The sequence below is a fragment of the Contarinia nasturtii genome, unplaced genomic scaffold (assembly GCF_009176525.2).
Source record: "Contarinia nasturtii isolate CC-2019 unplaced genomic scaffold, AAFC_CNas_1.1 Cnas_scaffold_993, whole genome shotgun sequence".
In the NCBI taxonomy this organism is placed as follows: Eukaryota; Metazoa; Arthropoda; class Insecta; order Diptera; family Cecidomyiidae; genus Contarinia; species Contarinia nasturtii.
In genome coordinates, this window is record NW_022198340.1 from 532995 (window position 1) to 546235 (window position 13241).

General features: G+C 33.4%; 5 protein-coding genes across 6 annotated transcripts; 4 read left to right on the plus strand and 1 right to left on the minus strand.

Annotated features, from left to right (window-relative positions):
- Nucleotides 1-68: 68 nt before the first annotated feature.
- On the plus strand, nt 69-1518 carry LOC116343352. Its single transcript, XM_031771370.1, has 5 exons — nt 69-225; nt 447-569; nt 631-840; nt 1049-1282; nt 1357-1518. The coding sequence occupies exons 2-5, from the start codon at nt 531-533 to the stop codon at nt 1453-1455; spliced, it is 582 nt and encodes a 193-aa protein (XP_031627230.1). The 5' UTR covers nt 69-225; nt 447-530; the 3' UTR covers nt 1456-1518.
- Nucleotides 1519-2342: 824 nt separating this feature from the next.
- LOC116343340 lies at nt 2343-4481 on the plus strand. Of its 2 annotated transcripts, XM_031771352.1 has the most exons (4): nt 2343-2585; nt 2685-2775; nt 2868-3861; nt 3922-4481. In XM_031771352.1, exons 2-4 carry the CDS (start codon nt 2728-2730, stop codon nt 4269-4271), a joined length of 1392 nt encoding a protein of 463 aa, XP_031627212.1. In that variant the 5' UTR covers nt 2343-2585; nt 2685-2727; the 3' UTR covers nt 4272-4481. The 2 variants fall into 2 exon arrangements, with proteins under 2 accessions (XP_031627212.1, XP_031627211.1); XM_031771351.1 differs by having other exon boundaries at nt 2344-2585; nt 2868-4481.
- A 630-nt stretch (nt 4482-5111) lies between these two features.
- LOC116343342 lies at nt 5112-6962 on the plus strand. Its single transcript, XM_031771353.1, has 2 exons — nt 5112-5257; nt 5357-6962. Exons 1-2 carry the CDS (start codon nt 5150-5152, stop codon nt 6698-6700), a joined length of 1452 nt encoding a protein of 483 aa, XP_031627213.1. The 5' UTR covers nt 5112-5149; the 3' UTR covers nt 6701-6962.
- A 712-nt stretch (nt 6963-7674) lies between these two features.
- Nucleotides 7675-9900, minus strand: LOC116343344 (zinc finger and SCAN domain-containing protein 12-like). Its single transcript, XM_031771358.1, has 7 exons — nt 9685-9900; nt 8903-9442; nt 8605-8817; nt 8456-8546; nt 8165-8387; nt 8059-8090; nt 7675-7980 (listed from the first exon to the last, which is right to left on the minus strand). The coding sequence occupies exons 1-7, from the start codon at nt 9796-9798 to the stop codon at nt 7832-7834; spliced, it is 1362 nt and encodes a 453-aa protein (XP_031627218.1). The 5' UTR covers nt 9799-9900; the 3' UTR covers nt 7675-7831.
- A 413-nt stretch (nt 9901-10313) lies between these two features.
- Nucleotides 10314-13158, plus strand: LOC116343346 (bifunctional arginine demethylase and lysyl-hydroxylase PSR). The gene is made up of 8 exons (XM_031771360.1): nt 10314-10572; nt 10915-11084; nt 11169-11357; nt 11434-11554; nt 11645-11868; nt 11972-12014; nt 12099-12244; nt 12358-13158. The coding sequence occupies exons 1-8, from the start codon at nt 10500-10502 to the stop codon at nt 12586-12588; spliced, it is 1197 nt and encodes a 398-aa protein (XP_031627220.1). The 5' UTR covers nt 10314-10499; the 3' UTR covers nt 12589-13158.
- The last annotated feature ends 83 nt before the right edge of the window (nt 13159-13241 follow it).

The window sequence follows — 13241 nt, forward strand, 5'->3', positions numbered from 1 at the left end:
CTATCACTAATTTTGAAGTTTGCAACCATCAAAACCTTTAAACACACAAAAACCTATAAGTTCAAAGTCCAAAGGCAAGGCGCTTATTTTTATGACAATCTGTTAAGTGGAGAACTTTTGGCTATTTCACATCATTCATATTGATAAACAGCTACTACTTGCAATTTAGGCACATAGAGTTACACATTTCTGTCTAGTGTCGAATGAAAGAAAAGATTAGCTCAGGTAGAAGGATTTGTTTATGGTGCTCTTCGCACTCATGTATCAGCCGAATTCTTGTTAAATATAAATGCATAGATAAACATGATAATACACTTTTTGGTCACATGGTCTACTTAAATGTATTTGTGTTTTTTATCTGAAATATTGTACTTTTCGAAAAAAAACTATGATCTTCTTCTGACTTTATCATTTTTACATTTTTTCCGTAACGCACATTCATTTAGTGCTCAGCAATTGAACTGTACGGTCCAAAATATATTGAGATTTTTTTTGTTGTAAAAAACCAAGTGTGTGTTCAAACAGCAAACATGAATTTTTCTTATAATTTTTGTAAATTCCTTCAATTGGTATGTATACAAGTAATATTTCAATCAGCATCATTTTAAAAAAATATCGTTTTTTAAACAGGTTTTGGGGTGTATTTGCATTAAATACAACGCAATTTGTTTCCATAAACTCAACGACACAATTTCTTCTGGACTTGAATTAATTTTTCACATTATAGTCATCTTGTTTGTTTTCACAACAATGGTTGTGTGGACCTTTTCTGTAGTATTAGAGCAACAAGAAAAAAACAAAATCCAACCATTCACGACTACAGCGAATTTCATGCATTTTGTAAGTAATTTTTTTTAAATCGGAACTTCATTGAAAAAAAAAATTGGGTGACAATGATTCTTCCCGCCATTATTGAGAATATAGCATTATGTTGAGACAAATGACTCAATTAAACAACTACAGTGTAAACATTCTTGCTCACAGTATTTACATTCATTGCTCTATATTTTAAAAAAAAAGTAATGTAACAATTTTGAACATTTTTCAGGAATGGTCCTATAATTTAACCGCTTCCCTTTGTATTATCTTCGCTTCTTTCTGTTTACTAATTGCGATCGATAGCGACCAAGGAGACGATCAACTTGGCATCCACAAATATTTTGGCGAGAAAAATCTAATTGAAAGTACAGCGCAATGGTTTGGAAGAAATATGTTTAGTATTGGTGAAATTACCAACAAATATAAAAGAGCTGATGTTTATGATGACTATAAGCGTGCCGCGGTAAGGAATAAATCATTTGCAAAACTTAAAATTTTTCCATACTCTTAATTTAAAATGGCCGTTTTTCATTCCAGATTGTTGGCATTGTCAATGGTATACTGTATTTCTTCTCTGTTTCCAAACCGATGACGAATCGCGTTCAAATTGTCATAGTCAATGAATTTCAAGTTTAATTGAATAGATTTTTAAGATATGTCAATTAAATGTTTAATTTATCAAATAAATTATATTGTTAAAAAAAAGTTATCCGTGTTTTTACTGATTTAATTGGCATACAAAAGGATTAATTGCTGCAAGGGAAACATTTATATATCAATGGTGTATCGACCAGTGCTGTCCACGAACGTTCGTAGCGTATTTCGTATACCATATTTTGACAGTTGAATAAATGGTTTGAGTTTTTTTCTTATTCAGACTACTTTTTTCAACTTTCAACCCAATTAAGGATCTGAAGATGCTGAACATAGATAAAATGTGTCGCTTGCTGTAACCAAACAATCAATTAAATTCGATAGACACAAAAATACCCCTTAAAATTTATTGCTTTCTCTCAATAAATAGAATCTATTAAATCTGTCTGGGCTCTACATAAAAAATGAACTTTCTTTCTGATGAACAGATGTTCAATAAGTTATGCGTGTAAATAAAAAAAACAACCACATTTGCTACTGATATAACTACCGAACTAAAATTCTTAACACAAAAGATCAATTTATCAGGTAGAAAATAGTACAAGAAACAACGAAACGGCAACGAAAAAGTTAGTACGAGATTATAAATGTTTTTAAACTCTTCAATGTTACTCATTTTAATTTAACCAAAACATAAAAGTGAGAATTTTCCAATGAAATATAAGTTTGTTCTATCAAAACAATTGACACTAGTGTGATTGCTGCTTGATGCTGATTAGATGACGTTATAAGTGTATTGGTATGACATGACATCGCATACTACACAAGTTTGAGATGCAAGCAAATGCTCTGTGGCGAAAGTATTTCTAATGTCAAAAACAATCGGTTTTATTGATTTACATCGACTTTACCTACAAGTGTCGGAGTTAATTTTTTGTTTCGGTATTTGTGTGTTCAATTTAACTAGTGCAGAAATAGTCAGAAAGTTGTCTGCAAACCTTAGAAACTGATTTCATATCGTCTATTTCATTCTATCTTTGTTTTCGTCCGCCAAAAGTAATCATCAATTTACCGCTTCATAGACATTTAACATTTAATATTCATCATAAAAATTATAATATCTGCGATTTGGAAAAATTCTATAGATTTTCAACATTAAAACATTTGCCATAGTGAGTTTTCAAACATTATTTGTATTATTTGCTGTTTTTGTAGCTAATTTATTTGCTATTTTATATTCCATTGATGCGATGAATTAAAAATATTTGCAGAACAGCGTCATTCTCCTAAACAGCATCATTCTCGGCGGCTGAAATGGCTGAAATAAACGATCGTGAAATTCAAATTCCAATTACAGAGACGGTACGTATTTTTATCGGTAGATATATTTTAATGCATTCTTTGCAACAAAATCATAATTATTTCAACAAAATGGTGAATTCTCTATTTAACAGGTTGTGGCAGAAGGAATCGTACCATACTTCAAAAAATATGGTGAAATTGAAAGTATGTCGGTCACCATTCGATACAAAAGTCCAACAGACATCACTCCATTACTGCAAACACCGAATCATTTAGCTGGTCGTTATATCTTGAGAGTCGAAAAACCAACCGATTCACCAACAGCCAATAGCGTTACGACATCTCATATTCTGGACCTCAAGGAAGAGTGTTTGGAGCATATTTTGGACAGTTTCAATAATCAGGATTTGTGTAGTGTAACAGAGACATGCGCACTCTTCCGAAAACTCGGCTCAAAGGTATTTGCAAAGAAATACAACGGCGAATTCCGGATTGATTTAAACACATATTGCCTAGATGGAATGAAACAAATTCTCCAACTTTTCGGTGGTACACTCAAAAAATTAACACTTTCATGGTCAACTGGCGATATAACATATAAAATTAAGAAATTCATGGGCATGGCAGCCATATACTGTAGAGATTTGCAAGAATTAGTTTTATACTCTTCGTGTAAGTCTCATGAAATGGATACACCATGTTGGACAGTGATTAGTCTCACGATGAATTTTCCCAAGCTGGCCCATCTCCATTTGGAATGTGAACATGTATGTAATTTATGTGTCATTAGCTGCAATAGAGATGAAGATTTTGATGGTCTATTGGAAAATTCAAACATATCAAAACTGACTCTTGCGCGTTTCAATCTAGGTGAAGGGTTCAATTATATCGTCAACAAATTGCCACATTTGCAAGCATTCTACTATAAAGACTATTTTGAGACTAGTCCATACAACATAACTGGTATACACGATTTGGGAAAATTAAAGGAACTGAGGGAACTTGAGATTGATGGCTACAGAATTCCGGTCGTTAAATTGATTGACGGATTGGCAAAAAGTGGTGCCCCTATCGAAAGTTTAAAGCTCTTTGGTAATTTCGATGACATTGCAGATAAAAGTGTCCACAGTATCTGTAAATTAAAAGGTATAAAAGTCTTGAAACTAACTTCAGAGCTTCACGTTTTGAAAAGTAATCACTTTATAGATTTGGCAAAATCTCTTCCACATCTCACCGAATTTGTGATTACTATTGATGCATTTGATGAATCTGAATCACCCGTTGACTATGATATCACATTTGTCGCAATGATAAAGATGATACGTTATGCCGACCGACTAACAAAGATAACACTCCGTTATGGTAATGATGTTGAAATGAGTAAGAAAACACTCACAATGGCAAATTACAATAAAACATTGAATTTGCTGAAACTTCGTCAGCATAAATTGAAGCTGTTGTTGATGGTTCCTGACGATACTGATTTGAGTCAACTGAATGAAAAAACGATTCAATGCAATCGTGAATGGCTGGAAGTTGTGAAGGGTGGTGTCTAAAACCAAAACTCTACACCAACTTTCCGTATTGTTTGATATAGGTCAACATATCTTTATTTTCAAATATGATCTAATTTAGTTTTCTTTACTCATTAATTAAGACTTGCACCAACTTGATCAAATTATAGCGGCCTTAGGGAAATTCCGAACACAGATATTTCTAAAATGAATTTTATTAAATAAAAGTAAATAGAATCCAACAAAGATCAATTCTTCCAAATGTTTACTTTCACAAACTACAAAAACTACAATGCATGGTATGACTTTAACTTAAGACCTTTCTTGTTTCCATTAAATGCAATCACTTTTCCAAGTGAGGATAAAAAGCGTTACATTACAAAGAAGCCATGAGAAAACCATAGAATTATTGCCTAAAACAATCAAAAATAAAATTCACATATAGTTGGCGCTGCATTCTATGCAAACTTGTTTTCTGTTGCAACGGACTAAGTGGAAAGTATACGCTTATTAAAGTGAATTTTATTTTTTTTATCTTTTTTGACAGCAATCTCATCGTTTCTCTAAAAAAATTCGTCATATTTTATTTAGGTGACACATCCGATTATTTGCGTGTTCATTTAGAGCGAGATTATTCTAGTGATTTATTTGGGGTGGTTAAGCAAAATTAAGAAAACAATTAACTGTCAATCGCTTTGTATTTGTTCCGAATGTTGAGTTTGTGTTGCATTTGTATGCGTGCTATGACTGTCGAACACTTTGTCTTTTCTCTTGATGTTACGTGTTGCTTTTGTATGCGTGCGCTTATTCACACGTTAACAAAATGACTGTCATCAAACTCTTCTAATTGATATCGTGTCGGTCTTTCTATACTCTCGCTTCATCAGTCAACACTTAGCACATTTCGATCAAATAAAATTATGTCGAGTCAACCAATTCCAGGTCATTCCTCGAAGCGTACGTTCTCGGATGCATTTTCTGATAAAAATGAAACAGATCGTGAGATTCGCTTTCCAATTATCAAATCTGTGAGTATTTTTATCATTATAAATTTTAATGATTTTTTTCTTTGCAACAAGATGATGCAATTTTTTACCAAATGCCATCATGTTTTTTTTTTTAAATAGATGTTGGCAGAAGGAATCGTACCATACTTTGAAGAATATGGTGAAATTGAAAATATATTGGTCACCATTCGATATGAAAGAGAGAGCGACACTTTCCCATTAAGGAAAAATTCATATCACAGAGCTGGTAATTACATCTTGAATGTCGAAAAACCGAACTCATCACCGTCTGATCCACCAAAGAAACTCAAAGTGGCTGACGCAAATTGGAAGCAGACTTTTAGCCACTTGAATTCAAAGGATTTGTGCAGTGTAGTGGAGACGTGTACGCTCTTCCAGAAACTCGGCACCAACGCATTTTATGAATACGAGATTGACTTAAACAAAATGTCGTTTGAAGAAGTAAAAAACGTGCTGCAACATTTGGGTGATGGCATCAAAGTTTTGAAAGTGTTTTGGGAAGATAAAGTGGAAGCAATTAATGAGTTCATGGATGCAACGAAATATTGTGGAAATTTGGAACAATTATTTTTGTATAGTCAGTGTGAATACCACCATGAAGACGTTGTTTGGAATTTGATTGGATGTAAGATGAACTTTCCCAAGCTGGAGCATCTTCATTTGGAATATCTTCATGAGTGTGAATGCGACCAAACGGAGAAATGCTATAGTCGAAATGATAACGATGGAAGAATTGCTGATCTATTGAAAAATTCAAAATTATCAAAACTATCCCTTAAGGGTTTCCATCTAAAGGACAAAGGATTCAAAACTATTGCCAACAAATTGCCAAATTTAGAAGTATTGCGCTATAAAGGCTATTGTGGGTATGATCAATACCGCGGAGCAGATATGGGAGGCTTGAAAAAATTAAAATCACTAAAGGAACTTGAGATTGAAGACGCTGAAATTCCAGTCGTTACATTGATTGATGGATTAGCAGAAGTTGGTGCTCCGATTGAAAGTTTGACTCTCTTCGATACTTACAAAAACGATGACGATGACATTGTCTGCAGCATCATGAAATTAAAGGGCATCAATATCTTGAAACTGTCACATATTCATGGTATGGAATGTAAACAAATCGTACGACTGGCAAAAGCACTTCCACTTCTCAGTGTATTCGAATTTTCTATTGATGGGAAAAACGAAGACGATATCAAATTTGACGAAATAATTAAAATGCTACATCATGCCCACAAATTAACCAAGATGACGGTTTATAAATCGAACGGCCTCAAAAAATTTACTATTAAAAATTACAAGAAAACGTTGAAATTGGTTAAAAATCGCCCAGAAAAGTTGAAGCTGTCTTTCATGGTTCCTAAATATGTTGATTTAACTGAAATTAATGCTGAAACAATTCAACATAATCAAGAATGGTTGGAACTTTTGCAAGGTTAAAATGGTTTTGAAACATAAATCATGAGTTTTTTCCATTTAATTTTTAAATATTTTGGGAAATATTTAAGTATATTGAAATTTTTAAACTAAACATATTTTTGAGCTGATCAGAAGAACCGGACACACAAAGCATTCTGCACCATTGCTCATTTAACAACTTCAATCGAATCATTGAATATTTGTCGCTTGATCAGACATTATAATGTGATATTTTCAGCCAGATGAATCAGCTCAGCCAGATATCGTCAGCAGCTGAAATTGAGTGGAAACAATAGAAGTGATTGTTATGGTTATAATTACACTTACATTGCTATAATCACTATAACAATCACTTTTATTGTTTTCACTCCATTTCAGCTCCTGACGATATCTGGCTGAGCTGATTCATCTGGCTGAAAGTATCTCTTTATAATGTCTGCGCTTGATACAACAATGTTTTAAAAATAAATCGTTTCCTAAAATAGGAATTAACAAAAAAACAGACAAGATGTGAAAAAATGAATAAAAATGTAGTAAAAGAATTGTATATTCACTTACTGGTACTAGAGTTGTGTACAGCAACTTTTCCAAAATATTGCCGTTATAAACACCTGTACCGAGCTCTACTTTCTTACAAACTTAAGTAGATTTAGCTACAGATTTGGATTTTAATTATGAAGTTAAATTGCAGTATTCAACGCGATTCCCCAAAAACCAGTTCGGCACATTTTGAGAAATCGACCGAAAATAATTTAAAAATATGGTCTGCTTGTGTCATACAGGCTATTTTAATTCCATTTAGTCGTACTAAAATTACAACACATATTCATTGCTTTGAGATTATAGATTTTGGTAGAAATCAATTTTTACATTTAAAATTTAAATGTTTTATTAATTTGTTCAAAGAATAAAATTGTACAAACAACAATTGGTGATCAAATAGAAAACAATACATGGATTTTATATATTTAATTAAATTTTGGAATAATATTGAAAATGGATTTTCATAAAAAAAATGTGATACGATTAACACATTTTAAATTCTAAGTAATAAATGTACAAGCTAAGTAGGTTAGCTTTGAAAAGATGGGACATTTTGTTTTTGGTTTTAAATAATATATAATAATTCTTAAAACTAAATGGTTTTGTTTACTATTCTTGTGCTTCGTTGTGAGTTTCACGGTGTTCTAGCAATTCATTTGAGTTTGAAAACGCTTGATCACAAAATTCGCATGCAAACAATTCATCCCAGTCGTCTGGTGTCTCTGAATCTTCTATTTTCTCATTTTCAGTTTTAGCAACTGTAATGCAAACAAATTTGAAAATTAGTAAAAAAAATATGTCCAATTTATGAAAAAATTCGAAACATTTTCACGTACCCTTCATTGGATCGGTGGAATTTGCCTTATGGCTGGAAACAAAATAGAGGAAAGTTCTTGAGTTTTTTTTTATTCTAACCTTCATAAAATATATGGTTTAAATTACAGTTTTTCCAATTGATTAAATTTCTCTTCTATGTCTTTGTCGTTGTGTCGAGTCAAGTGAGCTTTTAGCGAATGTCTCGACAGCAAAACTTTGTCACAAATATGACAAATGTGGTTCTTTGTCCGTTGTGCGGCATGTTTTGCAGCTATGTGTCGCTTCAGGCCATCTTTTTGCCGGAATTGGATGCCACACACGTCACAGGGAAATGGTTTCTCACCGGTATCTGATTAGAATGGAAGATAGTTTAAAAAAAATTGATAGACGATAAAGAAGATCCAAGATCACACTTACGTCGTCGTTTATGAAACACCAATGATTTGCTTTGGGTGAAGGCTTTGTCGCACTGATCGCATTTATATGGCCTTTCTCCTGTATGGATGAACTAAAAACGAATGGAATATTGAAAAAGTTGTCTGGAAGAATTTCTGACCTGAGCTTACCATATGACATTTGAGCGAACCATTTTGTGTGAAGCTTGAACCACAAATTCGGCAAACGTATGGTTTTCGGCCTTCGTGTGTGATTTTATGTCTGGTCAAATTGGTTCGTGTGCTGAAGGTCTTCTGGCAAATATTGCAACGATTGTCTGCATTTACGCTGGAACTACTTCTGTTTGCTCTCGATGTCGTTCTTTTCGTTTGCACGACCTCCTCCTTTTACGATGAACATTGAAATTGTTAACATTTCCAACTGTTTACATCCAAAAAAAAATGTTCATTTAAAAAGAAAAACTCTCACCGTTTCATACAAGTCGTCAATGTCATCATCTTCCAAATAGTCGACATCGTCAACGATTAATTCCCCTCCATTTTCATCATACTCATCGAGTATAAATCCAGATTCACCTTCATGTCCTTCTTCCACCAAATACACTTCCATATTTTCAGGTGCTTCATTGTTGGCATCTTCTTGAATTTTGACCGCTCGTGTTTTTCGTATGGTGATCGCATTATTCTCGCCCAATATTTCAACCAATTGTTCTCTGTCAATTGCCTTTTTGGTATCATCCGAAAATTCGACATCAATTTCCTTGTATTCGACTTCATCGTCGATGATCGCTTGCATATCATCTTCCAGTTCATCGTACGACTCACTTTCGCCGTCTTTTTGCTTTGTTTTTGTTCCAGTGACTTGTTTAAATTGTTTATTCACATTCGATATGAAGCTGCGAAGTTCACGGTGTGATTCGACTGCTTGTCGCTTGAAATCATAGGCAATTTGTAATCGAGCCAAACATTTCTTACAGATAATCTCCGATAAGCCATCATTTTTCTCAACCTACAAATATCAAATACATAAAATAAAATTCGAACTTTGAACCCTACTACAATGTACACAATGAAGCTGCTTCAGAATAAAAACAATAATAAAAAAACTCGATTGTACATTTTTGTTTGGTTTCGATACAACAACAAATCGAATTGTTTTGTGTGCAACGGGAATTAACAACAGTCAAGATATGAAGGCAACAAAAAATGAATAAAAGATTTGTGTAGTAAAAGAATTGTATATTCACTTACTTGTACTAGAGTTGTGTACAAAAACTTTTCCAAAATATTGCCGGTGTAAATGTTTGAACCGGGCTCTTCTTTCTTACACACACGACATAAATTTATGTCAATTTTGATGTTCATTTTGATTTTGAAATTTTTCAAATAACGCAATTTACTGATTAAAAAGTAAGCGTCGTTTATGAAATTAACCAAGATAAAACATTTATGCCTTAGTTGGCTTAATAGTAGCTGTCAAAGTCATTTGTTAGATTTGTGTGCCATCTAGGCCATCATTTCAATTTGATCGTACTAAAATTTGAAATCAACGCATATCCATTGACAACAAATCTTTGTTTTTGGTGGGAAATGCGATTCAAATTTTTTACAACTGAAAAATCATTGTTTTTTGTAGATTTTGAATTTTGAACATTTTTCGACACCAAAATCACCAACAAATGCAACATCAATTGAAAATTTTAATTAAATTCGAGCATTCACAAAAAAAGTAAACAATGAACCTAAGAACAGCGAACTGTCAACATTGCATGAATTCGCTGCATCGATTTGACACTTGTAGGCAATGGCGAATTGAGCGTTGAACCGAATTGTAGTAGTAGTGGTTCTGTATAAATGCTATGTATATGTAGCCATATTGACAAAAAGCAAAAGAAGATCCAACAGTTTTGTGTCAATGCACTCACAATTCGTACGAATGGTTGGATTGGTTCAGTGAAAATAAGTTCCTTTCAATCGGTTTCCTTATTATTTTCGTTAGAATTTTATTTTGTGTTTATTCTTAAATCGGTGTATCATTCGACAAACCGATTAAAAACGCGTGAATAATGCCAGAGGAAGTGAAACTTTCGCATAGATCTCGTAAACGGCTTAGAGATGTTAAACGAAAGGCTCGACCAGGTTTGTGAAATGCGATTTTATTCGTAAAAAACGTGCAAAATATTGTATGATAAAAATGTTTCGCATTCAAGCGTAGAATTTTATCGTTTTATATCGTTTGATTGGTGTGAATTTAAAAAAAAAATGTGTAATGCTATTTCGCAGTAATTGTTGTTGCTTTTGTATGTGACCTAGACTTTGTAATGCGAGAATGTTCTATATAATACCGTAAACTTCACGCCGCCTATCGAACAAATGTCATCGTATATTGACAAGTCACGTACGCCGCTTTGCCATTCGATACAAACACAAATAAAATGCATTTGATTTGCTAAAAAAAATTGTTTCGTTTTAAATTCATAGAATTGGGCGATAAGGGAGCATGGACTGCATTAGACATTGCAAGCCGATTTGAACCATTCTGGAAATTTAATGACAATTGTGAACGAATCAATGCCCGAGATGTGGATTGTAATGAATTTATCGAACGATTCGAAAAAATTAACAAACCGGTAGTAATTGAAGGCATTCAGGTAAATTTCAAAAATATGACTCAATTCAGTTTATTTTTGTTGATGAATCATTGTTGAATTTTGGGTTTTTCTTGTTTTGTTCAGACGAGCTGGAAAGCAAACGAAAAATGGACTTTACCGCGATTGATGAAAAAATATCGCAACCAAAAATTTAAATGCGGTGAAGATAACGAGGGATACAGTGTTAAAATGAAAATGAAGTATTATGTTGAATATATGCAAACCACAAAGGACGACAGTCCATTATATATTTTTGATTCGAGTTTTGGTGATGTAAGTCTATTTTATTGATACGATTTTCGAAAAATTTTAGTGGATCTAAATGGACTTTTGTATTTCATCTCAATAGCACCATCGTCGGAAAAAGCTGCTCGATGATTACACCATACCAAAGTATTTCCAAGATGATTTATTCAAATATGCGGGTGAAGAACGGCGTCCACCATATCGGTGGTTTGTAATGGGTCCAGGTAATTTAACGATTTTTTTTCATATGATACTTTTGCCTGGCAGAGACAAAGCAAGACAATGTACCTAAACGTTTTTTCCGTGGATTTTAGCTCGTTCTGGTACTGGAATTCATATCGATCCACTTGGAACAAGTGCCTGGAATGCTTTAGTCTCCGGACACAAGCGATGGTGCCTGTTTCCAACGCACACGCCTAAAGAATTGTTAAAGGTTACTAGCGACATTGGTGGTAAACAAAGAGACGAGGCTATCACGTGGTTTTCTGCTATTTATCCTAAGACACAACTTCCAGATTGGCCTAAAGAATACCAACCGGTGAGTTGCTTCAATACATTGTATATCATACGAAAATGTGTATGATAGTAAAAAAAATGTTTAGTGAAAAAATAACATTTTCTACCTTTTTTCGCATTTTCAGATCGAAATTTTACAAAAACCCGGTGAAACCGTATTCGTACCTCGTGAGTAGTATTTTTTGTTTATTAATTAAATAGAAAAAGATTGAAAAAAATACCAAAAATGATCGATACCATGTATTATTCCAGTTGGTTATTGGCACGTGGTGCTCAATTTGGACGACACTATTGCTGTAACCCAAAACTTTTGTAGCAAAACCAATTTTCCCATCGTATGGCACAAAACTGTTCGTGGCCGTCCGAAGTTGTCGAAAAAGTGGCTGCGAGTGCTAAAGGTAATTTAAAAAAAGAGTTCTCCTTCATTTATGCGATTTAAACTTTGATTGACGAAATTTGGTCTTGAGAACATTTGGCTGAGGTCGCCAATAATATTATTTTTCTATTTTAGGAAAAGGAGCCCGATCTCGCTGAAATGGCGGAGAGTGTGAATTTAAAAGAAGCCACCGGTTATGCGTCGGACAGTTCAAGTAATTCAAGTTCATCATCGTCATCATCAAGTTCGAGTTCGTCTAGTGAATCGGACAGCGATGATTCGAATACGGACAGTGGCCAAGAAAGTTTAACGGCAAAAAAGAAGAAACGACGACGCCTAAATGAATCATCATCAATGTTGTCATAGCAAAATGAGAATCAAACATCGACAACGGCCACCATACCGGCCAACACAATGCCAAATTCCACGAAACAAATAATCGTTTTCTATTTCTATTGGGTTCGACAGACTATACTGGACTTTTGTCGTTGCAATCGAACAAATTGATGTGCACACAACATTGTACTATCTGTTTTTTTAGTAGAAATCAATTGAGGATCATTTAATTACTGCGGAACCAATTGTGAATGAACTGAATTCGACCGCAATAACTCCGATTGTATGTTAAAAAGCCACATCATATGTACAAAATGACTATCTACGAATTTCAACTCTATTTTTTGATTCTTGATCACCGTTATCATGCAATAACTTGAAGAAAAACAACAACACAACTTTTGTACGACGAACAATTTTCTTTTTACTACAATCACCTTTTATAATTTATAAACTATTTAATAACGACAACGTTTTTATTTGTTCTTTTGGATGAAATCAAAACTTTCCAGAAGTTGAAGATATTTAAATAGATTTATTTCCACGTGCCTTGTTGCCAAAACCATATAAAAGAAATATATTACTATCAACAATAGCAAATTCTAAATAAAACATTTGAACCAATCCAAATAGATAATTGCATTGTTTTTCTTTCTTTCTTTCTTCTTAACGTACATCAAAAT

Bases quoted from the DNA above. Each gene is read 5' to 3' on its own strand.
- LOC116343352 (XM_031771370.1), top strand. From the start codon at position 531: ATGAATTTTTCTTATAATTTTTGTAAATTCCTTCAATTG. The intron at 841-1,048 runs GTAAGTAATTTT...AACATTTTTCAG, and splicing joins CAGCGAATTTCATGCATTTT to GAATGGTCCTATAATTTAAC. The intron at 1,283-1,356 runs GTAAGGAATAAA...TTTTCATTCCAG, and splicing joins ATGACTATAAGCGTGCCGCG to ATTGTTGGCATTGTCAATGG.
- LOC116343340 (XM_031771351.1), top strand. From the start codon at position 2,728: ATGGCTGAAATAAACGATCGTGAAATTCAAATTCCAATTACAGAGACG. The intron at 2,776-2,867 runs GTACGTATTTTT...TCTATTTAACAG, and splicing joins AAATTCCAATTACAGAGACG to GTTGTGGCAGAAGGAATCGT.
- LOC116343342 (XM_031771353.1), top strand. From the start codon at position 5,150: ATGTCGAGTCAACCAATTCCAGGTCATTCCTCGAAGCGTACGTTCTCG. The intron at 5,258-5,356 runs GTGAGTATTTTT...TTTTTTAAATAG, and splicing joins GCTTTCCAATTATCAAATCT to ATGTTGGCAGAAGGAATCGT.
- LOC116343344 (XM_031771358.1), bottom strand. From the start codon at position 9,798: ATGAACATCAAAATTGACATAAATTTATGTCGTGTGTGTAAGAAAGAA. The intron at 8,547-8,604 runs GTAAGCTCAGGT...ATTCGTTTTTAG, and splicing joins GTTCGCTCAAATGTCATATG to TTCATCCATACAGGAGAAAG. The intron at 8,091-8,164 runs GTAATTTAAACC...TTTTGTTTCCAG, and splicing joins TTTAATCAATTGGAAAAACT to CCATAAGGCAAATTCCACCG.
- LOC116343346 (XM_031771360.1), top strand. From the start codon at position 10,500: ATGCCAGAGGAAGTGAAACTTTCGCATAGATCTCGTAAACGGCTTAGA. The intron at 10,573-10,914 runs GTTTGTGAAATG...TTAAATTCATAG, and splicing joins TAAACGAAAGGCTCGACCAG to AATTGGGCGATAAGGGAGCA. The intron at 12,245-12,357 runs GTAATTTAAAAA...TTTCTATTTTAG, and splicing joins AGTGGCTGCGAGTGCTAAAG to GAAAAGGAGCCCGATCTCGC.